This window comes from Pleuronectes platessa, chromosome 11, assembly GCF_947347685.1.
Source record: "Pleuronectes platessa chromosome 11, fPlePla1.1, whole genome shotgun sequence".
Lineage (NCBI taxonomy): Eukaryota > Metazoa > Chordata > Actinopteri > Pleuronectiformes > Pleuronectidae > Pleuronectes > Pleuronectes platessa.
The window spans coordinates 4,124,582-4,150,687 of record NC_070636.1 but is presented as its reverse complement, the minus strand read 5'-3'; the positions used below and the strand labels follow the sequence as shown (position 1 = coordinate 4,150,687).

At 42.8% G+C, this 26,106-nt stretch overlaps 5 protein-coding genes across 6 annotated transcripts; 3 read left to right on the top strand and 2 right to left on the bottom strand.

The window, feature by feature from the left end:
* Positions 1-2,688: 2,688 nt before the first annotated feature.
* oip5 (opa interacting protein 5) lies at positions 2,689-4,066 on the bottom strand. The gene is made up of 3 exons (XM_053434197.1): positions 3,628-4,066; positions 3,004-3,070; positions 2,689-2,839 (listed from the first exon to the last, which is right to left on the bottom strand). Exons 1-3 carry the CDS (start codon positions 3,800-3,802, stop codon positions 2,704-2,706), a joined length of 378 nt encoding a protein of 125 aa, XP_053290172.1. The 5' UTR covers positions 3,803-4,066; the 3' UTR covers positions 2,689-2,703.
* Positions 4,067-5,223: 1,157 nt separating this feature from the next.
* nusap1 (nucleolar and spindle associated protein 1) lies at positions 5,224-8,617 on the top strand. Its single transcript, XM_053434167.1, has 12 exons — positions 5,224-5,426; positions 5,555-5,623; positions 5,981-6,214; positions 6,319-6,487; positions 6,623-6,718; positions 6,818-6,930; positions 7,023-7,073; positions 7,150-7,319; positions 7,411-7,574; positions 7,656-7,772; positions 7,856-7,967; positions 8,071-8,617. The coding sequence occupies exons 1-12, from the start codon at positions 5,352-5,354 to the stop codon at positions 8,156-8,158; spliced, it is 1,458 nt and encodes a 485-aa protein (XP_053290142.1). The 5' UTR covers positions 5,224-5,351; the 3' UTR covers positions 8,159-8,617.
* ndufaf1 (NADH:ubiquinone oxidoreductase complex assembly factor 1) lies at positions 6,949-11,021 on the bottom strand. Of its 2 annotated transcripts, none has more exons than XM_053434184.1 (5): positions 10,592-11,021; positions 9,608-10,138; positions 9,187-9,372; positions 8,995-9,069; positions 6,949-8,880 (listed from the first exon to the last, which is right to left on the bottom strand). In XM_053434184.1, the coding sequence occupies exons 2-5, from the start codon at positions 10,112-10,114 to the stop codon at positions 8,740-8,742; spliced, it is 909 nt and encodes a 302-aa protein (XP_053290159.1). In that variant the 5' UTR covers positions 10,115-10,138; positions 10,592-11,021; the 3' UTR covers positions 6,949-8,739. The 2 variants fall into 2 exon arrangements, with proteins under 2 accessions (XP_053290159.1, XP_053290158.1); XM_053434183.1 differs by having other exon boundaries at positions 9,608-10,141; positions 10,592-11,020.
* A 9-nt stretch (positions 11,022-11,030) lies between these two features.
* Positions 11,031-19,455, top strand: rtf1 (RTF1 homolog, Paf1/RNA polymerase II complex component). The gene is made up of 18 exons (XM_053434166.1): positions 11,031-11,234; positions 13,775-13,885; positions 14,000-14,150; positions 14,847-15,048; positions 15,180-15,297; positions 15,396-15,507; positions 15,607-15,748; positions 15,840-16,017; positions 16,134-16,216; positions 16,328-16,415; positions 16,518-16,625; positions 16,724-16,801; positions 16,913-17,034; positions 17,186-17,243; positions 17,448-17,525; positions 17,623-17,727; positions 18,185-18,299; positions 18,398-19,455. Exons 1-18 carry the CDS (start codon positions 11,151-11,153, stop codon positions 18,502-18,504), a joined length of 2,040 nt encoding a protein of 679 aa, XP_053290141.1. The 5' UTR covers positions 11,031-11,150; the 3' UTR covers positions 18,505-19,455.
* A 772-nt stretch (positions 19,456-20,227) lies between these two features.
* On the top strand, positions 20,228-25,413 carry golga5 (golgin A5). The gene is made up of 13 exons (XM_053434165.1): positions 20,228-20,431; positions 21,332-21,985; positions 22,144-22,341; positions 22,431-22,650; positions 22,726-22,849; positions 22,924-23,127; positions 23,281-23,451; positions 23,562-23,690; positions 23,800-23,898; positions 24,031-24,259; positions 24,389-24,488; positions 24,791-24,854; positions 24,951-25,413. Exons 2-13 carry the CDS (start codon positions 21,340-21,342, stop codon positions 25,029-25,031), a joined length of 2,265 nt encoding a protein of 754 aa, XP_053290140.1. The 5' UTR covers positions 20,228-20,431; positions 21,332-21,339; the 3' UTR covers positions 25,032-25,413.
* The last annotated feature ends 693 nt before the right edge of the window (positions 25,414-26,106 follow it).

Genomic DNA, 26,106 nt, shown 5'->3' with positions numbered 1-26,106 from the left:
TGCCCAATATATAAGTTAGTGTTGTTTTACTCTTCTTAGAACTTTTATCTTTAAAAAAAAAAGCTTTAGAGATATTCTAACATATTCTCATGCACCAAAATAATTAGTAACTTTTTGAATAATAACCATAAAGTTCCCATGAAACGAGTCTCAGACGTGACAATGACAGAATACCTTAATAAAAGAGGATTACGTTCATCCTGGATTAGGAACTAATTGGCAGGTGGTGTTTCAGCTCTAGAATTAAGATCTCACCATGACATCTCATTGTACATAGTACCTCATAGTTTTGGGATTCAAAGTGTTATAATTCAATCCATACAATTGTATTTGATTAGAGTTTTAGAAGCAATAACCTACAATAATGCATGAGTTCAGTGCCAGGGTGTAAGTGTTCAAAGGATTCCGTGCCGTGCCGTGGAAAGGACCACCACCGCCTCTTTACGCTTAATGTAGCCGTCTATCTATTGGTCACTTTTCTGGCGAGTCGTTTAGCTTTAGAAAACAGTGTCTCTTCTTAAGGTCTGGGATACTTCCTGCAGAACTACGTGCATGTGAGGACTGCTGTAGCATAACAGTATTTACAACTTTACCGAAACACTTATATTTTTCAGAGACTATTTTCCCTGCCTTGTATTTTTTCAAACACAAAAACACAATAATCTAAACCAACATAGGATACGCTTTAAATAATTCTTCTTGTAGCATTTTACATCCAAAAAAAACACGTTCCTTTAAAAATCCAGATTTCCAGTAACTCTGTAGCTGTGCAGCAAGTTTACTGAACCAACTTGACACTTGCTTGAAAGGCACTTTCTCTCTCTGTGCCGACTTGCACCATCATCCTCAACGTCCTGTCTAGAAAACTGTAAACTAAAAACCCTGTGATGCTCTTTGTGGGGATTTATAATCGCAATTTATAAGCAAGTAGGCGTCTAGCGACTTGAATTTATGGGTTTCAAAAAATTATGCATGACTAAGCAGAATAAAGAATGATTTGTATTGCATGCAATAATCCAACTGTGTAATGTGAATGGGTGTAAGTAGGATGTTGAAATGTTCATGTCAGGTGTTCTGGGACAAGGGGACGGTTGTTTGATTCTACTTGAGGAGCGTTGAGGTAGTTTTGTCATCGTGGTTTTCACAGACTGCGCAGCACCACAAAGAAACGATGGAGTGTTTCAAGTGTTCCTGCTCTCTCTCTCTGCTGAGTCATACGTGACCATGGCAGCGATGCCACAGGGCAGCTCAACAACCTCTTTGTTCCCATGAAAAAAAACGACACTCATATAAGCCTGGGTAAGATTAATGATGTTACTCTGTTTGATCAACTTCTCCACCGAGGGGGTGGACTGTGTAGAAACTATGCACTTCAGACGGAGGAAGTGGGCATGCTTATTATGTGTAAGCCTCTTGTCTGGTTTTGTATTAACAAAGGAAAAAAAAAAAAGAATCTGTATCAGAAATTCAGCAATAAAAAGCAGCATGGTGCCAATCGGACGACTGGGTGTCTGTTTACTCACAGTTTGAGTGCTTAAGAGGATTTACATCATGGAAATACCTTTTTGCAAATTAGAGAAAAGATTCATTAACTGTAATGAGTGTTTAGTGCCACAAAACAAACTATTACTGAACAGAAATGGAGCAAATAGATTATTCCTAGAGCCATTTAATGAAAACCTCAAAATATCACAACACAGAAAACATTACATATATACATAACAAACACCGGCCTACAGAGGGCAGCAGAGTGAGGAGCACAAGAAGCCTTTCCCCAGGACGAGGTGCAGTCGGGTCTACTTCTCCAAGACGCTGGTGATACTGCGGTCGGCCAATCGGCTCTTTAGACACAACATCCGATCCAGCTGCGCCTGGAACTGCTTCCTCACCTGCCGTGGAAATAAAAACAAACATGAGATCAACGTGTGAGACTAAGAAGGAAATTCTAAGAAGTCACATATTGTCAGGGTTCATACACATTTTGACCAATGGATTTCCACGACTTTTCAATAACTTTAAAACCAAATTTCCATGACCAAACATTTTGTGAAATCTCTGGTGTATACATATACAAAATTGAGTGTTTAAGCTAACAATGAGCATTCCAAAGCATACAGTATACTTTAAATGACACAAATGAATGAGACAATAGTTTGAGTTCTATGGCATGTCCTTTCCATATGTAGCCAAGCATGGTTAAATCCTCACTTCCCTGGCATAGTGCATTATCCCACCTGTTTCCCCACCAAACTTTTCCATTAGTATGAGAGCGTAAGCCTGCTTATAATATGAATACAACAAATTTCCATGACTTCTCCAAAACTTTTGGTATTTTATTGTTTTTCAAGCACTTTTCCAGGCCTGGAAATAAACATTTTACAATTCCATGACTTTTCCAGGTTTTTCATGACCGTAGGAACCCTGTATCGTTCTCACCTCATCGATGTTTTTTTTGACTGGCTTCAGATCCAATGTGATCGTGGAAGCTCTCACCATGGACCTGCTGTCGAGGATGTAGCTGCATAGAGAAATTAGAGAAGAGAGTTTTTATTTAATTCATGCAATTATTTTAAGTTCTGTATACGAAGATTGAAAGAACATAAATCAATCCCTTCAAAATCAAAAATGTCTGTTGAATCTCTCAAGGGACTTTGTGTATTTTAGCGTCTCAGGGCTTCAGAACACCTGTACACAGAAAGTCAATCAGCTCGTGTGCTCACCAAGTGATGTTCTGTGGAGGAGGAAGAGCGAGCGAATCGAGGCCCAACGCGACGGAGCCGAGTGAATAACTTTGCCCACAGAAGAGCGGCAGCCACGACACTTCAGAGAACTGTAGATGCTGAAATCACACGAGAGAGGTGACGAGAAATAAGACACAAACAGAAACCTTGAGCGTAATAAAAACATGTTCCTCACTGACAGCAGGTGAGTGAAAGATGGAGGATTTACAGGTTACTAGAAGTTTTCATGAAACAAAAAACCTTCACTGCTGCAGCCACTCACCAATTTGCCATTTCTCCTTTATGTCCGGACTCCTTTGTATTACTGATGACAACGTCAGAGGTCGCTCCTGAAGAGAGACGAGAAGCAGTGGGGGGGGATTATCTAAACAGCAATAATAACAATAACAATGAGTATAAAACATTCTAATGTGGAATGTTACTGACAAACTACCACTGACCCCATCTCTATTTTGTATGATGTGGTTTATTATATATTTGGTTTGTCAATTTTGTCATTCAAAAAGCATGTTTTTCTGATCCAGGCATATATTGTGGTATATTATTGTAAAATGTGCATTTAAAATACATATATATATGGTTGGAGACAGAAGTCCTATACAATAAATACACACATAGATAAGTAGAACTCGTAACATTTACACTAACGAGGTCTTGTGCAATAGACAGTTTGCTGCAAACTATACTTAAAAAACTAAAGTAAACACCAACTTTATCCATTTCCTACAATTAATACATATCTCTATTTGGAATGTGTTGCATGAAATATTGTGTTGTGCCACAATTCAACAATCAAAGACACACAACAAGTAGAATGAGACACCCTTGTGGATTCTTGGTGTTTATAACACAAACCCAACCCCAGTGTGTGAAGAGGTGAACTCACGCAGACACACGATCAGGCTCATGCATGTGATCTCCCCGCAGATGCTGAGGGAATCCGCCATCACGGTGTTACACTGTGTGCAGTGGAGAGTCATGTGTGGCCGGTTTCGAGCCTCCTCTGCGCCCGCTTTACCACCGTCCACACGCCGCGTCAACACGCTGTCATCGAACTCCATGTTGGACAAGTGGGACAAGTGGGACCGAGTCCTGCTCGATGCTGGTCCCGCCGAGAGGAGTTTGAATTCCGGATTAGAAAGAGCCGCAGGTCCCGTCCCTCAGTTAAATGGATCCGGGCTGAAGTTGGTTCCCAAAACCACCTGAGTTCTGTGAGATGTCGCTGCTGATATTTAATAAAACCAAAGAAGCAAATAATAAAGTCTGAGACAAAAATAACGACTTTTAAAAGATTCACGTTCTCTTCTTCTTCGCGGTTTGCAGCCAGCCTCTGGTGCATTACCGCCACCTACTGCACCGGAGTGTGGGTCAGAAAATAGATTTCATCCTCACAAAAATAGAATACATCGATTTTATGAGTACATTAGATAAATAAATAAGTAGGTTAGATCAATGAATGAATAGATTAGCTATTTATAATGTAATTAGATTAACACTGACAAGCGTATTCGAGACAATGACATATTTGAGTATTCAGTAACCCCCACCTGAGTCTGACTTTTATTCTGGCCTCACACCTCAAGGATGTGTTAAATTAACACATTATATTATAATATATTATACTGCATTACAGGGCCGGGTCTAGACAGGCATGTATGAGGGGGCAGCCACAAATCTTGAGGGGGCATTGTGCCTAACCCTAACCCTAACCCTATTTAGTTTGAGGGGGCACAACATTTATTTGAGGGGGCCAGGCCCCCTCTTGCCCCTGCCTAGACCCGGCCCTGCTGCATTACAATGCATATGGCAATCTGACACTGTTCACTGTCTTGCATCTTGCATTTCACTTTTTACTTCACTTTTTATATCTTTTATCTATTATATATATTTTATTTGTTTATGTCTAAATAACTGTTACTTTGTATAGATATTAGAAAAAGGGTGTAAATAGTGAGTAAATATATATTGTTTCTTTTTATTGCTTTTCTTATGTGTGTTGTATTTATTGTGTTTTTATGTTTTTATGTTCTATGTTCATTGTATGCACCAATAACCAGAGCAAATTCCTTGTAGGTGTAAACCTACTTGGCAATAAATACTTTCTGATTCTGATTCATTTGGAAAAATGTGTTGAAAGTTATGATGTTCCTTTAAGGTTCAGTGTGTGGAATTTAGTGACATCTAGTGGAATAAAGTATTTAAATATAAAGTGGCCCATTCTAAAGTAAAGATAACAATTCCTGCAGCTTAGATGATTAGTGAAAATATCACTAGGATTGTAATAAAACATTCTAAAAGTCTGATTGTGTACAATAACTTTTTCTAAATGATGTTATTGTCCACTCTCTTATGGTGGTGGCTCATGACCGATTGTTCCTACACCACGTGAACGCACCAGGAACGGATTCAAGTAAAACATTTCCATCTTCACTCCGATTGGCTGCCAGGCACATCCGGTCACAACCAGGAGCCAATCAACCGGCCGCAGCGGCTGTGTTTTGAATCGGAGGAAGTTTTAACCGTCAGGCGGTTCCGCGGCTCGAGAGGAAGAGCAACGTGTGTTTGTTCATTGTTATTTTGCGTGAAACCGAGTGAAAGTTACACGTCGACATGGATTTTGACGCAATGAAATACGCAGAGCTGCGAAATGTCGCCAAGGAGCTCGGTCTGAAGGGGAAAATGAAGGTGATGGAGTTAGCATAGTTAGCATAGTGCTCGGTTATGGGCGCTAGCTTGTTGAGGCTAAAGCTAACGTTTGAATGCAATATGACATGTTTGTGCTGAATATTGTTGTTGTTGTTGTTGTGAAACAGGCGGATAAACTGTTGAAGCTGATCAAGCAGCATTATGAGAAAGAAAAGAACGAGGAGGAGGAGGAGCAGGTAAGAGACTCACACTCCCTGTTGGAATGATCCCACTTAAACAAAGGCTTTTTCTTAAGATAAGATAATAATCCTATATTAGACCCACAAAGGGGAAATGTGCAGTAATGCAGCAGTAAGTATTATGTAGCATGCAATATTTAAGTATGAGGAATATTAATGTTATTAAACTAATATATGCAGTGGAAAGACATTTAAAAATAGGTAAAGGGAATAGATTGCACATGAACCATTGATATTGTACAGACCGATACATTTATATCACAGTGAATTTCCAGTTGAGACTTAAAGGGTTAAAGTGCAGTACGTGATTGTGGTGAATACAGTCATAACAGTCACATCTCCACTGTTTTCCAGGGACAAGGTCGCGATGCCACCGCTGCTGTGGAGGAGGATGTGAATGCAGGACAAGGCGCTGCTCAGGAAAGTGAAGATGCGACTCCTCAGGAAAGTGAAGATGCGACTCCTCAGGAAGAAGTTTCCAACACCGCGATGTTTGTGAACACACGTCGAGGCAAAGGCAACGGTACCAAGAGAAAGATCTCTGATACTGAGGCTGAGTGTGATGTGTCTCCTCCGACTGCTGCAGAGGTACTACACACCATCACACACACACAACACTGAGCATCTTCTCGTCAGTAGCTATAACCTCCTGTTAATTTGGCGGATTAAATATTTAAACATCTGTTCTCCAGGATGATGTGGAAGCGGCTGCTGCACCCCATGGTGCGAGGCGCTCAAAGAAGAGGAAAGTGTCTTCTGTCAAAGACTCTGACCAAACCGAGCCTCAGAAGGATTCCCAGGTCCCAGCGAGCGAGCAGCAGCTGGCCGACGTGACGGATGAAGCACCAGTGCATGGTACAGGTGAGTCATGGTTGATGAAAGAGAATGAAGTATGTTTAGTTTGGTATTTCTGAATACTTAATTATAATAATAATTTGTATTGGTTCAATTAGCCATATTTGCCTTTAACTTGAAATGATGCATTTTTTAATATAGTTCCAGAAAAGGCCACAAAAGCAGCCAAAGCTGGTAAAATCCCTCGTCACCAAGGCCTGCAGCTGAAGAACAAGCAGTTGAAGCCTGTCACTCCCAGTAAGTCCCCAACCAGTCGCCTATAGGAGAAGCAGAGGATGTTTTTCCCTACAATTTAATTAGATATCTCTTGTTAATTGTATATTATTTTTTTTTTAGACTTCAAAAAACTCCACGAGGCTCATTTCAACAAGATGGAGTCCATCGACTCTTACATGCAGCGGAAGACGAAGCAGATGGACACCTACAGAGCTTCAGTTAAAGAACTCAAGGTACCACAAAGCGTTCACTGACTTCTTCCCATGAAAACAATCATGTTAATGAATATGGTTCTTTTACAAATTCCATCTATTTTCCTTTTCAGAATCTTTCAGACAAAACTCAACTGCAGCAAGCTGATGGCAAAACCCGAGCAGTGAGTACCATCACCTATTAAACCCTCTGAATACTTTGAGTGCAGTGAGGCTGATGAGTACTTGTCTGTTCTTCAGAAGGCAAATCAGAGTCGTACGTCCATCCTCAGTCCTGCTCCCGTCAACAAGGGACCAGCTGACGGCCGACGCACTCTGCTCTCAGCGAGAAAAGCTCCGAAGGAAGCTGCTGGGAAGCAAGACGCCCCGTTCAGACCCTCCGTCCTTTCCACTCGCAGGATCAATGTTCGGTGAGTTACACTTTCATTCAAGGTTTGTCTCTCGGGTGGAAAATGATGTTGTCCTTCATGTAACGTGACAAGCAAATGTGATTGTGTGCAGGTTCAGCGAAGCCACCAGAGACAAAGAGTTTAAGGGGTCCTTGGTGAAGACGCCGGCCCGCATGTCACCCTGTGTGACCTCGAGCACGCCACAAATACAGAAGACGGGTGAAGTCAAGTCCATCAGTGTCAAGAGTACATCCTTCTCTGCTGCAAAAACTCCAGGTACTTTAAATCATTCCATATCTGAATAAGAGATTTATAGGTTGTGTAGATATAATAAAGTAATTCAACTGAATTCTACAGGGGCGTTCATTTTCACTGGCAACACCAGCACCGCTGAAACCCCCGGAACACAGAAGAAGCAGAGTTTTGACCTGAAGGCCAGTCTGTCTCGTCCTCTCTCCTACAAGCCGCATACAGGTAATGATGGTTTTCAGTTTCTGTGTTTAGCTGACGTGTAGTGAATCATCAGTGAACCAACCCCTCATGTTTTTAATTTACAGGTAAACTAAAGGCTTTTGGAGATGTCAAGGAGAACACAACGACGGCAGCAGACAAGTCTCTGATCTCCAACTCGCATCAGAAGAATTATAAAAAGCACCAAGTCCAAACAAGGTTTGTCTAAAAAGAAGCAGCACTGTCATCTGATTGATTTCTCTCTTAAAACAGTGAAACCTCTACAACATCTGTCTTTTAAATGTTTGTGTTGTCATCTTAGGGATAACAGGAGAGAGAAACACACTGCCGACCGGAAGCAGAAGAAAGAGAGCGTGCTCGGGGCGAGACGAGGCCTCGTCATGATGTAAAAATATTGCGCTTATTTGTTGACATTTGTACAGCCTGTTGTTCCCCTGTAAATATTTGGTTGTCTGCAGTCGACTAATCTCTGCTGCTTTTTAGCCTTCTGTAGAGAAGCTCTTTCAGCTCTGTTTCACGTTACAGTACTTTGGTTTTAGATTTAAACACATGAATAACTTACTTTAACTCTGTTTAATGATGCATTTAGATGTGGAGAGGACGTGTAGTCTTCTGTAGAGAAGCTTTCATCTTTCAGTCATGCTAATTACCTGGTTTTAGATTTAACACTTGAACTTTAACTCTGTTTATTGATGTATTTAGATGTTTTGTGGATCGTTCTGTTTTGCTGCATTTGAAATTGTAATTTGTTCTTAAAATTGATTTTTTTTATGGACAGGGTGGTTAAAGACTAGTGCAAAAAAGTCTTGTTGCATACCCAATTAAATTTTCTATTGCTGTTTTCCAAAGTGTCTTTCATTATTTCATTTCCAACAGAATATAATGCACAAAAATTATGCAAACGTTTGTTTGTTGATAGAAGAGTTCAGCTGTAATTCAATGAGAGTTCATCTCCAGAGTTGTTATAGTTTCAAACTTCAGGATTCCTCTTGTAAACTTCGTAGGCAAACTCCTCGGTGTGAGCGTAATCTTTGCAGACGCCGATGAAGTCGATCTCCAGCTGGAACGGACCGTCTGCTTTATCTCCCAAAGTAAATCCAACAGTGTTGACCTGTGAATACAGAAGAATATACTAAATGTAATAGACCACTGCAGTTAGAGGGTAAAAATATCATTACATAATATTGCAAATGTACTGTCGTGTAACGTGTCCTTTGCTCGTTACCTTGTCCAGCCAGAGATGATGCTGATCATCCTGTATCCTCCCACGATGCGTCAGGAAGAACTTGGAGAAAGGAATCTGTAAATAAGTCAAATTTACATTAGAATCACTAGTTGTACCTGAAAGTAAACAAATGTGGTAATTGTTTTAAGTTTTATAAAGCATTAAACTATATGTTACTGATTAACTACGTACCTTGACGTCCTGCCAGTAGGGTCCTCCTCTGGTGTACAGAAAGTAACTGTATATGTCGTCTCTCTGGTGAGAGAAGTAGGTTTCTGTGGCGATGTTGATCATCCATGGACGACCATCGCCGCGAACCCGCAGGTGCAGCGTGTTGAAGCTGGACCAGTCGTGGTGCTTCTTCCTGTCAAAGGAAAACTGGGGACGACAAGAAAGTTTGGTTTTGGTTGATACTTAGAACAGTTGTCACCTCAACCTCTGACCTTGGATGTCAGCAGGTTGTCATTTCAACACGAGCCTCACACAACCACAGGAGAAAGAGGAACTGGTCTTTTAAAGTTGTGACTGCTAAAAAGTTTTTCCTTGTGACGGCTATCCCACAAGACAGAATTGTGTGTTATTCCTCATGTGATCGTTCTGGCAGGGCACTTACCAGTGGTTGTTTGGAGCGCATGGTGCAGTAGCCACTGTAGCGTGTTTCTCCGTCCCTCGGAGGAGTGGAGCTCAGGTTCCCGTACAGGAAACAGGTGTTGTTCTTGCCCAGCCTCAGGTGGGCTTCACTCTGGCCTCCTATCTCGTGATCCGAGGACACGGTCCACTCCTCCAGGCTCTCCGGACCTCTGAACTCCCACATCACTCGGTTCTGCTCCAGCATGTGCTCAAGAACCGGTTTGCCCTCTGGACCGACCCAGCGGTCAGAGAACTCCGTCTTCAGCAGCATGAAATGCTTCTTTATTCCCTCCAAACCTTTGTTGAAGTTAAAGTTAATCTTCTGCCATGGAAACTTGTTTTCCTTGGGCTTCCCGGGTCGTCTGTACTCCCCCTGGATCACGGCTCTTGTGGGCACAGTGAGCGGGCCGACGGGGGGGAGAAGCAGCTGCTGGTGGATGGAGCTCAGCAGCCTCGCCGAGGGGAAACGTGTGATCCTGCTCAGGGACATTTCACTGTTGATCAGGACGAGTCACTGCTGGGAAACATCACATGGGGAAACACTTGAGTTACTGGATGATAGTGAAATATCAATATTAGGTTTCATACTGTAGATCGACTTCAACAATTAGCCGATCTACAGTATGTTTTGCTTATTTTATTGGTCCTGTTCACAGATGCATCGATTATAATGACACTAAATGATCAAGAGGAACTATTATTTTACTTTTAGTGGCTTGATAGACTCTTGATAATACTAGTACGTCTTCTTATGTCGTCTATTGAATATCTGAGTTTCACACTAGTAAATAGCAGCTGTTTTGAATGGGGCTTTTATTATTGTTGACCTCCTCTGTTTAGTAAATACACCAGGACAACAACAATGTAAACAAGTGTTAGCTACAGTCTAGTAAAGGAGAAACCATCATTCTAAAAATACATAACTCTGGACACATGAGAGACAGCAGATGACACAGTGTCCACTTACCGAGGCCATGTTGTGCGGAAGCTGCTCGTCGTTAAGCTTCACTCCATCTTGAACACATCTCTTCATGTCGCTGGTGTCAGTGACAAACTACTGAATAAACCGCAGCTACACGTTAACACACACAGGGTCTGCGCACATTCAGGACGTGCGTTCAGGACACACGCACCCGGAGCAGCTACGGAGACACGGCTGCTCATCAATTAAAGGTCGAATCCTCTCGGCTCTTGAACGCAGCTTGCGTGCACCGCAAACTTCGGTCCTGACTGCAACGATCACCATACACATATAGTTCCCTCCTCATTTGATTATGGGTTATTTCCCAATTTGACCAGTATCACCTGGTCTGTAAAACAACGGGAGAAGGACTAACGTTGGAGATTTATTTTTACTCCACCGCGCGGGATATAAAAGCCCGAGTAACAACAAATGACGCGCATGCTCAGTAGCGCCTTTGTGTGTCTCGACTGCAGCGCACCTAGCTCGCTGGTGAACTGAACTAGCTAGCCTCGTTCGTAGAGACGACACAGGGGCAGCTAGCAGGTTAGCCGCGCTGCTAATCATGGTGAACGTGAAGAAGCGGAAAGGTCGGGTCGTGATCGACTCGGACTCCGAAGACAGCGCCAGCGACGATAACTTAGACCAGGTAGGCGCGAGCTTTTCGTCCGGCGGTTGGATGCCCAACGGCGGCGTTAAGTTGCCCAGCAGCTCTGATGAGGGGGAAGCTAACGGGGGCTAGCTAGCTGCGTTGTGTTTGGCCTCGCTGGGGGGGGAAAGGGGCCGGATTTATTCACTAGTTCTGTTGTTCGCACAGAAACGCGCCATTACACGGAACATCTTTAAAGTCCAGTGTTCTCTCTGACAGTTCCTTGTGTTAGCACAGGTAGCAGGGCAGTTAGCGCTGGGGAAGCTAACCAATGCTAACGATTAGGTTACATTCCGAGAAACACACTTAACGCGAGCAGTTGTTTTTTTGTTGTTGTTGTTGACAGGAAATAACCGCGCCAAGGCCTTTAACCCGGGTCTGGAGCGTGCACCTGCTGTGTGTGCGTGTGTGTGTTTGCGTTTTATTAGCTCGTAAACTGAACCGGGATCAAGTGTGTTTTGCACAAACTGAACCCGCAGTGAGGCTGAACTTGATTCTCCCGGGTGACGTCACCGAGCGGGGTTGCCTATATATGTGTGTGTGTGTGTGTGTGTGTTGTTGTCAAACACGTTGACCCGAGGAGCTTCACGGTCCCACATGTCAGACTGAGGAGAACTGATCTGGGAACTGCCACTCGTCCTTTTCACCTGACTGTTAACTGCCCGGTAGTTTGCCCCCAGAGGCACTTCACACCCACAGAGCATAACAGAACCCCCCACTGTGATCGTGTCTTTCTTCCACCTCAGGCCCAGTAACAGGTTAATAGGTTTGGTTGTTTCCCAGTGAGTTGACAGGGCTGCACATCAGATCCTTGCATTAATCCATAACTGATTGTTTTGGTGTTATGAGGCTCCGGTAGAGAGTCAACTCTTTTTTTTACTCACCTGGAATTCCAATGCTGCAGCTTTTTTTAATTTTATGCAGCGTACCAGTCTAATACCAGTGATCCCCTTCTTCCCAAATCCAAAGTCTGTTAACTCCCTGAGTGACACTCATTTATTGTATAGTTGTTCTGATACCGATAGTAACTCTGTAAACTCCCTTTGTTCTACAGCCAGGTAGTTTACCCCAGAGGCACTTCACACCTACAGAATGACAGAACCACCTTCTCAAGGCCTCTCTTATCAAGTTATTCTTCAGGCTCCTTATGGTTGTCTTGATTCGCGAGAACTGCACATCACCTCTTGCAATAATCCACTTAATCATTATCTTGCAGTAATGAGTCTGGTACAAATTGAAAAATAATTGTTCCCACTCTGCCAGTACAGAGTATCCATTAATACCAGTGATCACCTTTTTGCGAATAGAAAATAATGTTCATCTCACTGATACCCGGACTGCGTACCGGCCAATACCAGTGCATCAAACCAAACATTAGTGTAATTTATACTGGGATGATCTGGGTCAAATCATCGCACTCTTGGGCCTCACCGTCACAGATCTAAATAAAGTGTATCAGATTTAGTCAGGTGGATTCCAATTAAGGGAGATAAGGGCAAATAAAGTTTGACATTTGGGGTGAAAAAGTGCCCAATCTTTCATGGTTAAAGACTTCCTGCATCTGTCCCTGGATTTACAGTCCTCCACTCAAATCTGCGTCTCTCTCAGTTTTATGTGCTTTGCTTTGTGTTCCTTTATTGATCCAACACCAGAGACATTATCTTGTTACAGCAGCAGATTGTCAGAATCAGGTTGACGAGAGAACACGTGAAAGTTCAAAAATGAAATGGGCAATACAATTCTGTTAGATAATATCACAGAGACTGCGCAATAGCGTTACCTTTCACTACAGGCCGAAATCTATTTGTGGAGAAATGTACTTGGGCCAAGTGTAGTAGCATAGACGGAAATGTATATGTATATATGTGCAAGTAGGTATTGGAATAAATGTTTATATATATATTTTGGTTAAAGGCTTTTTGGTTAATCCAGCTGGTAATTGTTTGAGTTGATACATATAATTTAACTGGTGTTATTCACTTGTTTGGATCATATGTTGTTTGCGCTGCAGAATCCGTGGTTTCGATAGGACAATAAAAATGCACAACTGTTGTTGAGGCCTCTTTAAATCCAGAGGCTCAGGCAGTCAGCCAAACGCTCTGAACCCATGAAAGGTTTTAATAATGTTTTGCATAATCCTGCTAACAGACAAACGGCAATAAAAACATAACCTTGGTGGAGGTTAATGTGCGTTTGCTCCAGCCTGTGCTGCTTGTCAGTGGGGGTTATTGGGCTGATAAGGGGAAGCTGGCCCCTGGTCAATCCTTCAGACCATGTCCAAGTCAGTTGTGTGTGTGTGTGTGTGTGTGGGGGGGGGGGGGGGGGGGGGATGTTTGCTCTTCTATAAGCATATTGCAGCATGTGTTCGTCGGCCCTTTACTATGACCAGCGACGCATTCCCTCTGTATGAGGTCATAATCACTTACATCTTTATCCTGAATGTGGTTTGAGTTTATTCACCAGCAAGGCTACTATTGCAGCATATGGCAGCTGTTACAGTTACTCAACTGCATGTTTTTTTCTGAACTTTTTCTGTTCAGGAGCTGTTGTCATTGGCAAAGAGGAAGAGGGTGGACTCAGGTGACCAAGAGGAGCCAGTCAGCAAACCTGCAGCGTCCACCGACTCCGAGACGTCCGACAGTGATGATGAGGTACGACACTCCGGGTATTTTCTGTGTGCTCTTGTTGTTATAATGGATAATCATCTTTTTTGGCAAGTTACAATTATTTGATAAATAAAACTGATTTTATTTTTCCCTTTCTAGTGGACCGTGGGTGGAACCAAAGGTAAAAAGAAAGTTAAGCCAGGGAAAGGGTCTGAGAAGAAGAACACTACGAAGAAGAAGGTTGGTAAAGCAACAGCGTCCGGCAGCTCTGATGGAGACAGCTCGGCGGAGAGCTCTGCACCTGAGGAGGGTAAGTGGAGAATCATCTATATTCAAACAGCAACGTTTTCCTAATTTAATTACTGTCCCATATTTCCAAAGTTCTTGGAGGATCCAGAAAGATTAATAATTATATCTTGTAAAAGCTTCAGTTGCTTCAGTCACGTGTTTGATTTAAAGGTTTAGGGACCAGAGATATTCTGAAGTGTAGATCACTCAAATCACTGAGTGCCGTGTCCTCAGGTATTTTAGGCGGCTGGGATTAGGTGAGTCACTGGCTCATCCCCTTTATTCCAACGGGCACTCAGTGTAGCATCTAATCTGTTTGTGTATTTGTGTTGCACTGGCGCCAAATGTTTCAGGATGATAATGATATAATGGGCAAGAAAGTGAGAAAGAGCCTGTATCCCCACCAGTGCCAAGTATACATGCAAAATCAAATAATTCCACAAATCTGTCACACTCATTTCAGATATATAACTTTATTAAATTACTTCTTCAGGTGTTGTACACACAATCTCTCAGGAGACACTAAGATTAGTGTTGAGAAGACAATGGGGTAATTTAAGGTATAGAATGGGTTCAAGCTAACTAATGTCAATACAAGGAATTCGCTCTAAGACCAACTTAAAGATGCTCTCAGGACATCCAACCCTCTAATAGTTTAGTTTTACTTCATGGCTGTGGAGTGATTCCTTTTTAAAGTGTGTGAATGTGTCTTTCTCAGGCGAGGTGTCTGATTCAGAGAGCAACAGCTCGTCCTCCAGCTCAGACTCGGACTCCTCTGAGGACGAGGTGTTTAAGGACGGCTACGACGAGGACTTGATGGGAGACGCGGAGGACAGAGCTCGTCTGGAGCAGATGACAGAGAAGGAAAGAGAGCAAGAGCTGTTCAACCGAATTGAGAAACGAGAGGTGCTAAAGAGACGGTGAGCAGAGGAAAAATCTTCTAAAGCTGTAGAAAACCCCAAACAGGATATTTAATTGATTTGAAACTATCTCATGCATCTGGCATTTGAGTTTACCGTTTATTGATCCGAGACTACGCCTGGTTTCACAGCTTTGAAATTAAGAAGAAGCTGAAGACGGCAAAGAAGAAAGAGAAGGAGGAGAAGAAAAAGAAGCAGGAGGAAGAACAAGAAAAGAGGAAGCTATCTCAGGTTCAAGACACACAAGTGGTGAGTCCGGAATAAAAAATTTTTTGCACAAACACGCCAATCACACAACGATTTGTCGATGTCTCTTTACGTGATTTTAAATGTGCTCCCTTCTCTAGGTCATGTCACACAACAAGGAGAGACGATCCAAACGGGACGAGAAACTGGACAAAAAGTCCCAGGCAATGGAAGAACTAAGGGCTGAACGTGAGAAAAAGAAAAACAAAACGGGTATGTGTTGTTTCTTTTTTCTATTACACGTCCGTGACTTGATTTTTGTGACGTTTCAATCAGTTGTCATTACTGATGCTTCCTCTCTGTGCTGAGCAGCTGAACTTCTGGCCAAACGAATGCCCCTGAAGACGAGTGAGGTTTACTCCGACGATGAGGAGGAGGAAGAGGAAGATGATGACAAGTCCTCGGTGAAAAGTGATCGCAGTTCGCGTTCATCGTCTTATGATGATGATGATGAGTGAGTGTCATACATTTTGTATTAGAAGCATTTATCATAACACGACCCTTTCCCTGTGCTTTAACTCTTTATGTTGCATTTCTGCTCGTAGGAAAGAGGAGACTCCGCCCAAGTCGCAGCCGGTTTCTCTACCAGAGGAGCTGAACAGGGTCCGTCTGTCCAGAAACAAGCTGGAACGCTGGTGCCACATGCCCTTCTTTGCAAAGACTGTGACCGGCTGCTTTGTGAGGATAGGGATTGGGAACAGCAGCAGTAAACCAGTCTATAGGGTGAGTCTGGATTCTTTTACAGTGTTTAATATTTGACAGTAGTGTGCACTTGTGTGGTGGTGATATTGGGCCTGATTATTGAAGTTGGGTGTAATTTTACTCCTTGTTGTTGCAAGGTTGCTGAAATTATGGATGTAGTGGAGACGGCAAAGGTTTATCAGCTTGGAACCACACGAACGAACAAGGGATTACAATTGAGGTAGGTGTATTGTCAGAAAAAAAACTTTTTACATATAATAAAATCAGGAATCAGTTAATGAACTTTCTCCTCCTTTTCTTCCTGCTCCCTTTCTGTTGTGTATTTTCTCAGGCATGGCGGCGACACACGGGTTTTCAGGCTTGAGTTTGTATCAAATCAGGAATTCACCGAAAGCGAGTTCAGGAAGTGGAAAGAAGCAGTAAGTGGAATTAAAAAGAGGAACAATTTGAACCCTCAAAAATCTGTAATCTATACAGTGAGATTAAGAAGGAACCTGTGTGTGGATTTTTCTCCTTTGCAGATGATTGTTGCCACGATGCAAGTCCCAACTCTTGATGAAGTCACCAAAAAAGAGCAGTCCATCAAAGAAGCTATGAACCACAAATTCAACGACAAAGACATAGAGGATGTGAGTGTGTTTCTTTAGAAAAGTGTTGCCTGGTTCTCCTGCTGCATCACACGCAGAGAGAAATAAACAAGGGTCTCTTCTGTCGTTACTTTCTGCAGATCGTGAAAGAGAAGGACCGATTCCGAAAAGCTCCTTCGAACTATGCCATGAAGAAAACGCAGTTATTCAAAGATAAGGTAAAAGAAATCAGTGGAGAGTTGTGGTGTTTTGAGGCACCGGAAAATGACAATCAAAAGATGGTCTGTCAGACTCTGACTGTTGCTCCTGTGGATTTGTTTGGGTTCCAGGCCATGGCAGAAGAGAGCGGGGACGGAGACAAGGTGAAGGTGATCCAGGATGAGCTGAACGTGCTGGAGGAGAGGGCGGAAGCACTCGACAGACAGAGGACCAAGAACATCTCTGCCATCAGGTACATGAGCAACGCCCATTATCTCCCTTCTGATTTAACATGTAGTAGTTTGTGGATTCAGTTTTATCTTTTAAAAGAACCGAACAACTTTTGTCTTGAAGCTATTGTTTTTGTTGTGACTTATTCAAGTATACTTATATTTACCCTCCAGCTACATTAACCAGAGGAACAGAAGCTGGAACATCGTTGAGTCTGAGAAAGCTCTCGTGGTAAGTCCCGGTCTCTTTTGACACCTTTATCCACCACAATAGGAATTGATTGTTAAAATAAGTAGATTTCAAACCTGCCACCTTTCGGAATGTAGAGAAAACCAATCACATGTTGTGTTTTTTATATTTTTGCTGCCTTTTCGGGCATCGTAGAGTTGGTCTTGATATAACTCTGATTTTTATTATATCTCTATTCTGTCACAGGCTGAAGGACAACTCTCCAAAAACCAGCAAATGGACCCTTTCACCAGAAGACAGTGCAAACCCACCATGGTGTCAAATGTAAGGTTTCCACAATGATTTGTTTGTACAATAAACCTTCAAATCTAGATTTCTCTCCCCCTCTAATCTGGTGTTTTGTTCCTCCCGGCTCCTCCAGGCCCGGGACCCCTCAGTCCATGCAGCTATTCTCGCTCATCTCAACCAGAAGTACGGCTCCGGGTCAGCAACAGATCTTAATAACGGTGCAGAGCTTAACGCACTGGTAAGCCCAGCACTGCCTCTACCCTCACATGTTCACTTCTTTACCTCCGTCAAGGTTTTCAATGCTGTCCGTCTGTTAGCAGGTTACACAAAAACGACTTAACCAATTTTATTGAAACATTCTGGAAACGTGTTGATGGGCAAAGGAAAAACCACAGATTCTTCAGATTGTTCTTTCTTTTAACATTGTCTAATTGGCAATCGACATTTTGGGGAATCTCAAGACAAATAATGCAAAGATCTTGATTAAATAAAAAAATAAGGAATATGTAAAGTAGCAATATCTATGATTAGGTGAAATTGGAGAAAAACGGTTTTACTTTAAGCTGTGGAACAAGCCCATGTGAAGCAGAAAACAACCAATTTTGTTGAAGGAAATGTTCCTGCACAAACCATCTTAGTTCTGTCTTCTCCACCCAGAGGAGCTCAAACATCTTTTGCTTGTTTCTCTATTAAAGGGACAAGTAATCCAGAAAGATAAAGACGGCCCCAAGCCCAACACTGACCTCTCAGAGGACTTGTTTAAAGTTCATGACTTTGACGTTAAGATCGACCTCCAGGTTCCCAATGCAGGTGAGATATCATTTATTCTCCTTTCGTATTCTGATGATTTGAGGGAAGTTGTATTGATTTTAGCACGTATTTATACATTTTGCATTTGTGCTGTGCAGAGGCAAAGTCTCTGTCTGTGAGCTCCAATGCGCTGCCAGTGAAGGACGGCGCCCCCCGCAGGTCTCTTAACCTGGAGGACTACAAGAAGAGGAGGGGGCTGATCTAATATGGCCAGTCCATCATTCAGAAACCACAATGCATATGTAATTGTCTGTGTGAGTGAGTGAGTGAACGAGAGTGCGTGTGTGTCTGTGTGTGTGAGTGAGTGAACGAGAGAGAGAGAGTGTGTGTGTGTGTCTGTCTGTTTGAATGTTGATGCAGCAGAGTGTCTATCCAAACAGAGGAAATACTGATTTAAGCAAAAACAACATTTCTCTCAAAGGATCTCTCAGAAGAAACCTGCCCAGAAATTGGTTGTTCTGTTATTTTTCACGTTATCAAACAAAAACTCGTATATTGAGTTGTGTTTTTTTTATGTATTTAACTCCTCCCCCTCTTTTGGATCCTCTGGAGTCCACTACTGTTTATTTTTTTGTTCTCTCATATGGACTTGGCGATTGTGGATTATGACCTTGAACAAGAAGGACACAATTTTAGAAGACTTAGATGTGGAGGCTTTTTTGAAATTACTGGACTGGTCATTTAATGGAGTTGAAGAGCAATGAACGAATTACTGTTGTAAATTTACCCCCCCCCCCCCCTCAACTGTGTGATCATCTGCTGTTGCAGTCCATCCTAAATTTGAGTAGCCTCTTGTATTTTTGCGGAGTGTAGATGATCACCATCTCTGACTGGACAGTGACGCAGCCTCTACACGACCAATATGGAAAGTTCAGTACATGTCGGCTGGACATTTGTCCATTTTTAAGTCTTTGAACCAGCCCCTTTTAGAGGAACCCTTTTCTATGGCTGACCCTGTTATAAAATTGTTTCTTCATTTCTGTCCACAACCCCATGGTTGGTTGTTCATTGGATAAGTCCCTCGCCCGCAACCCTCGGAGAAGATTCTACGTGTTATCGATTGTGTCCATAGTCAGTTCCTGTATTGATGTGGCATGCCTTGTAAATATGCATTTTGGAGTGAGTGCGGAAAAAATAAAGAGGCACTGTTTCATAACCTCAGTGTCATTTTTTTTTTTTTTTTTTAACTTTTTTTATATTTTAAGGTGATAGTGCAGCAACACAACAAATCTGCTGTGCTAGTTTATCTTTCATTTTGGGAGCATTCAATAATAATTCCAGACTGAAGTTACCTGATTTTTTTTTTTTTTTTTTTACACATGCTATGAAATAAGTTGTGTATGTTTGTTTAAATCTAAGGGTTAGGGTTAACCCTAACCCTAACCCATCAGCATCATGAATTTACAATACAACTTAATTTTTATTCAAGTATATTTTACGCAATTTCAATATAAAAGCAGGTGTATATTAGAAAAAGTCTAGTTCTTATTCTACCACTGTTACTTCCATTTAATGTTTTTTTTTAAAGAACAATACTGTTTTATAGGATTTGTAAAGGTCTGAGTTATTTTATTTCTCACACACGCAATAAATTGTAAATAATTTGTCAGTGGTGGAGGAGAAGAATAACCAGTAAAACACCTCCATTTAAAGCTCACTTTAAATAAAGTACAACATTTCTAGGATAATCCTCTGTATATTATAATAGATTATAACTATTGATGTATTAATGTGTTAATCTGGTAAAGTTGGGGGTATTTCTGATTTATTTGTGTACTGGTATGATGGAATTTTTCACCCTGAGGATCAATAAACTCTTATCTTGAGCTGTAATAATGCACCATTTATTTTTTCATTAGAATATTGTGATTTTATTTCCAGGAGCAGACAAACAAGCCGGAGGCAGTGGCTCATTTCTGATCAGGCGCTTCAGAGGTCACTCTGTTGTTGGGTCCTTTCCCAGCAGCGCTTCCTGGTCCACGTATAGAGAAGATCATCAACATCCTCTGTGACAGATGATGATACTGGACCGTGTCGATCCGAACTGGTTTAATTCTCCGCCTCCACCCGTCACATCTCGTCTATAGCCGGACGAGCTGAGTCATTCTGGGGCTTGAACGTCGTTTCAAACGGTGCGTGAGGGGCTCGAATCCCAGTGAGCAGCTAGCTCGTTAGCTTTAGCATCGATACAGCTTGTGTTAAAGCTGCTGTGTTTACGACGGCGACGAGAGCTCAGCCCCTTTGTGTACATGTGGTCGAGTCACAAACAACATGTTGTGTGTTGCTGATTATCTATTTAGCTCAATATCCGGCGTTGACGCTGTTTGAGGTTGTGTTAGCATCATAGCTGTGTAGGAACTGTGTGGTTTCCAGTCCTCAGTGCTAAGAATGACTGGAATATTATTCACTTATGAGCCTTAATAAATATATAATCTTAACATTAACGATATGTCCCCTTGTTAATTTAAAGGGCTACAATCTGCTGTCAATGGAGAGACTGGGATGGGATCGGTCTAAAGGTCCCAATAATCATATAGCAGCACTCAGATCAAATCACATGTTTCCTGATGTTCCACAGATTTGTTTTAAATGCCTGGAGGTAAAACGTATATTGTTAAATACAGTAAAATTCAATCAAAAGCTCTTGCAGCGTCTCGAGCATATGCATAAAGCGATTATAACCTTTTGTTTATTCTGGATAGGAACACCCTGATCACACACACACACACACGGAAGCTGCCCGGGACTGTACAGCCACTGTCGCATCCGTGTGCCACTAGAGAAATTATTAGGATTAAGTGTCTTGCTCTTGGGAATAATGACGTAGGTGTAAATGCTCCATTACTTTCCCTGGCGAGATTTATTCTATTATTCGATCGGACTGACTTACACCGCCTCTACCCTTAGTTATCTATGGAAACCAAATCTTGTGAAAGATCTCACTCAAATGATTATTTTTTATTAATTAGCTGTGTTCATGTACATCTGTGAAATGATTAATCCTCAAACTGTGTTGTTGTTCCTGACATTAGGATGCAAAATGTCTTGGTTTGCTGACTTGGCCGGGAAAGCTGAAGACTTCCTGAATAAAGTGGACCAGGGAGCCGCCACGGCCCTGAGCCTCGAGCAGACAGCAGCTGCTTCCTTTTCATCAGAATATGACGGAGAATCCTCGGTCAAACCCGACTACAACACTGCAGGATATAAGACAGACGCAGCTGTGACACATCACACCTATGCATCCTCCCATGATGCATCAGGCTTCATCTCTGCAGCAGCTGGCAACATCAAGAGATCCAATACAACTTTGCTGTCCGGCACAGCCAGCAGGGCCCTCTCGGGTTCAGGCAGCAGCGTTCCCAACTCTGCCAAGACCTCATCTGGCTTCGTGAGGCCCAGGAAGAGCGAGCAGGAGCAGGATGTGGACGACGACATGCTCTTTGACTTTCTGAACAGCTTGGACCCTCCAGTCAGCAATAGTAGGGATTCTAGAAGGGAGCTTGTGACGGTGGCAGCAACTGAGGCCCAAGACCCTACACCCCCCGCCTCCATCCCTCGTACAATCCCCTCAGCCCCACCAACGCCCCCCTCAACCCATGGTGTATCCAGGGCCTCGAGCATGAGCTCGCTGTCCGCTCACAGCATGAAAACATCAGAGGAGAGCTCTGCTAAAGAGCAAAGCCCAGGTATGATTAACAAGACTTTACATGTTAGAGTTGTTATCTTATTATTTTCTGTCTGGATGGAAAAGTTACAACACTTAAGTAACCAAGGGCTTTTGAGGCATTTATGGCTGGATGTTTTTTTGTCTGTCCTCTCTTTACACTTGCTCTGCCGCTCACAGAAACACCTGAGGGTTCAGACTCGGGCTTGGCTGGGCCTCAGGAGTCGAGCAGGCAGGAGCCTCTTCCCCCCACAGAGGAGCCACAGAGTCAGATCCTGTCCAGTCTGCGTCTGGAGAACCAGCTCCTGCGCAGCGAGGTGGCCTCCCTCAACCAGGAGATGGCTTCAGTCATCCAGAGAGCAAAAGACTTGCAAGACGGCAAGAGAACTGTTAAATTAGGAATAATGATGACCTCGATTTCTGCACGTCTGCCTCCTTACTGACTAAGTTGTTTTCTACTCTTGTAGAATTGAACCAGGCCCGAATGCGTGCAGACCGGTGGAACTCGGAGCAGTCTCACACTGACCGTACTTTACGGGAACACCGGTCCCAAGTTGAGGATCTGGCAGAGGCTCTTTCAGCCAAAGACGGTCAACTTGCAGTGCTGAAAATCCGACTGGATGAAGCTGATCAGATACTGAAGTCCCGCAGTGCTGCACTAGAGGAGGCACAGAAGGAAAGATCAAGGTAAACTCTTTTGAATAGATAAGATTTAGTTCTTGAAGAAAGTAGTTATCATATTACAGCTGTTTCGCTTTTTAGAATTATGACGGACCACTCAGAAGGGAACAACATGCAGTCCCAAGCTCTTGAGACGATACAGGAGAGGCTGCGAGAGGCGGACCTGGCTGTCCGGAGGGAGCAGGACAGCTACCGGCAGATGCAGGTACGGGGAGTTCTGCTTTGCCTTTACTTTGCTCATAAACACAAGACTTTATCAAACCTATTGTGTTTCTGTAGAATGAGTATGCCGGTCGACTGTCCAAACTGGAGGCTGAGAGGCAGACCCTGGCAGAGACGGTGACTGCAGCAGAGCGACGAGCTGCAGAGGAGAAGCTCAGGGTGGACGACCTCCAACAGCAGCTGAAAAGTGCCAAAGCAGCAGCAGAGTTTGCTCGGCAGGAGTTACAAGACTACAAGCACAAAGCTTCACGCATCTTACAAGTAAGACTGATAGAGGCCCTCTGGAAAATCATCTTTGTCATAGGGAGCATCAGAACTAATTTTGACTTAATTTAACAAATATATACAGTGAATCCAAGAATCCGTCATCTTTTGAACAGATTTTTAATAATGGTGTAAATGTTGTTTTTCTAGTCCAAAGAGAAGTTGATCAGCAGTTTGAAGGAGGGATCTGGTTTGGACACTCTGGACGGCAGCGGGACAATGGCTCTGGAGCTGGAGGAGCTGCGTCACGAGAAGGAGATGCAGAAGGAGGAAATCCAAAAACTACAAGCGCGAGTGCACACGCATCGAATGGAAATACAGGTGAGACGCTGTAAATGACAGGAAAAGAGAAATGATGTTGGTGCTGTGTAGAATTTCTTTGTGATGTTGGTCACTCAGTTGTTCAGCTGAGTCATGCGTTTCTCTCGCAGGATTTGGAGAATCAGGCGCTGGGGGAGGCCGAGGCCTGGAGGGAGCAGCAGATGCAGTTACAGGAGCAACAAGCCTTTCAGAACCGAGTTAAACAGGAGAATGACGCTGAGATCGAGCGCTATAAACAGGTATTCATAAATATCCATAAATGGCAGATAAACCAATACAAATCCTCTCCGATCTATTTTTCTAGAGAGATACGTATATGTGAATTTTTTTTTCCTCTTAAAATCCTAGGAGCTCCAGTATTTAGAGGAAGAGCAGCATAGAGCCAAAACTTCTCTGCAAAGTCGAATCAAAGACAGAGAAGATGATATCCAAAAACTCAGGAACCAGGTCAGTCTAATGTCAGAAAAGGAAGTTCTTCCTCTTTGGCCATCACAGGATGCCAAACATATTTAAACCTCCACCTTTAATACATTTATCTGCTTTGACGAACCGTGTCCGGGTCTGTGTTTACTCTTCCAGTTGACCAACAAGACTCTGAGCACCAGCAGCCAAACTGAGCTGGAGAATCGCCTCCACCAGCTGACGGAGACACTGATCCAGAAGCAGACGATGCTCGAGGCTCTGGGCACGGAAAAGAGCTCCCTGGTGTTCCAGATGGAGCGTCTGGAGCAGCAGCTGAAGAACGCTCAGGGAGGACAAAGTGGAGGGTCGGCCATCAACATGAGCAGCTTAGAGGCAGCCGGACCAGGTCACAGTTATTTACCTTCTTAGAGACAGATGATGAAAATTCAGTGGAGGTTTTTTTAATTGTTTATTAGACTTTAATGTCACTCCACTGTTTACTCATGATTCCTTCTCTGTGTATTCGTAATTTCAGGAGCACGACAAAGAAACACACCAGTGCTCTTTAGTGATCAGGACAGTCCAGGAATGTACGGAAAAGTACGTAAGGCAGCCAGCACCATCGACCGTTTCAGGTAAAACCTTTTTATTATAGTTGCCATAGCCTGTATATAAAGATCTGGTTGAGCGTGTGCATCGATGGGACCTTGATACCGTGGCTCCACACCACGATTCCCACAAATCAGACTTTGGCTCCAGAATACATCATCAGTGCAAGATGGCAGCGCTCTTATCCTGGATAGTTTGGCTTCATTTCTTGATAGTGGGAGGAAGTGGAGACACCTCATTCATCTTTATTCACAGTTTCGAGTAGTTGGATTGTTTTCTATTGTGAAATCATTTCCCCAGTGATGAATAGAGAATTTTGTCATTCCAGTATCAGACTGGGAATCTTCTTGAGGCGTTACCCGGCGGCCAGAGTGTTTGTTATCATTTACATGGTGAGTATTTATTGAAGAAAGGGGATTAAATTGTTCCATATTGATTGAAACCGGTTAATAAATGAAATAAACAACCTTTCCTTTATTTCTTTACAGGCAATACTTCATCTGTGGGTCATGATTGTTCTTCTGACGTACACACCAGAAATGCACCAAGGTCATCCTGGCGGAAGATAGAAAGCGTGAACGTTACATTTGGGATTTTAAAGAAGTTTCTCTCTCTTGCCGTCGATGTAAGGATGGTACAAGCTGCTGGAAGATGGGCTCTGCGACCTCACTTTCCCTGATTTGCACAGAAATGCGACGAATTAAAGACATTTCCTCTTCTCCTCCTATTCTTCATTACTGTAGTTCCAACTGAAGATTGATAGCTGACAACTGCATTTAGTTTGAAAGGAATACCAGAGTGATATATTGTATTGTTTATCTGCTGAATGGGACATTAAATCATGACTTCCTTTCCCCTCCTGGATTCAGACATCTATTCTCCTCAGAGATTGTATTTAACACTATGTAAAAAAAAAACAGAGAATCTTTTAATAAAGATGTTAGTGACAAAGTCTGGCTTCTTTCTGAGGTTTAAACTTCAATAATGATGGTCTTACTCCAACAAATTCTGTTTTAGATATTTTTGTAGAAATGCTCAGTCTGAGGAAAATCATCTTCTGTGTATAAGTGGGAACTTCTTCAATTTAGAAACAGTAGCTACTGATGGTGTTTTAGTAACAGCAGTGGTTTATGTAAGCTTATGTAAGCTCAGGCTTTCAAACTATGAATTGATTTACCTGTTTGACAAACACAAGCTGAAGGTGTGGGGTTTGAGTTTGGAGTTTCAGCCCTCGCCTCTTTAATGTTGACATTTCTTGTCTCTTTTGGGGGGGGGGGGGTATGGTGCAGTGGTTAGCATTGTCGTCTCAGACCAGTAGGGTTCTGGGCCAGGCCCTTTTATGTGGGGGTTTCATGTTTCCCCCTTGATGATCCACAGTACAGAGCAACATAAATTATAAAGTAATTGTAGTTTAGAAACTAATAGAGTGTAGCAAGTATGTATGAAGTAGCAGAAAATGAAATCAATGGATTTAGTCACTTCTATGGGATCTGTATTAACCCTGACTGGGGACCAAAGCCTGGTCCTAATGACAGTAGAACATGTTATTTCTGAGTTTCTGGTCAGGGGGCCGATGTGAATTTAGTGGTTAGGTGGAGGTCAGGGTTTGGCTTGAACTGGTCATGGTTAAGCTTGTGGATAAGG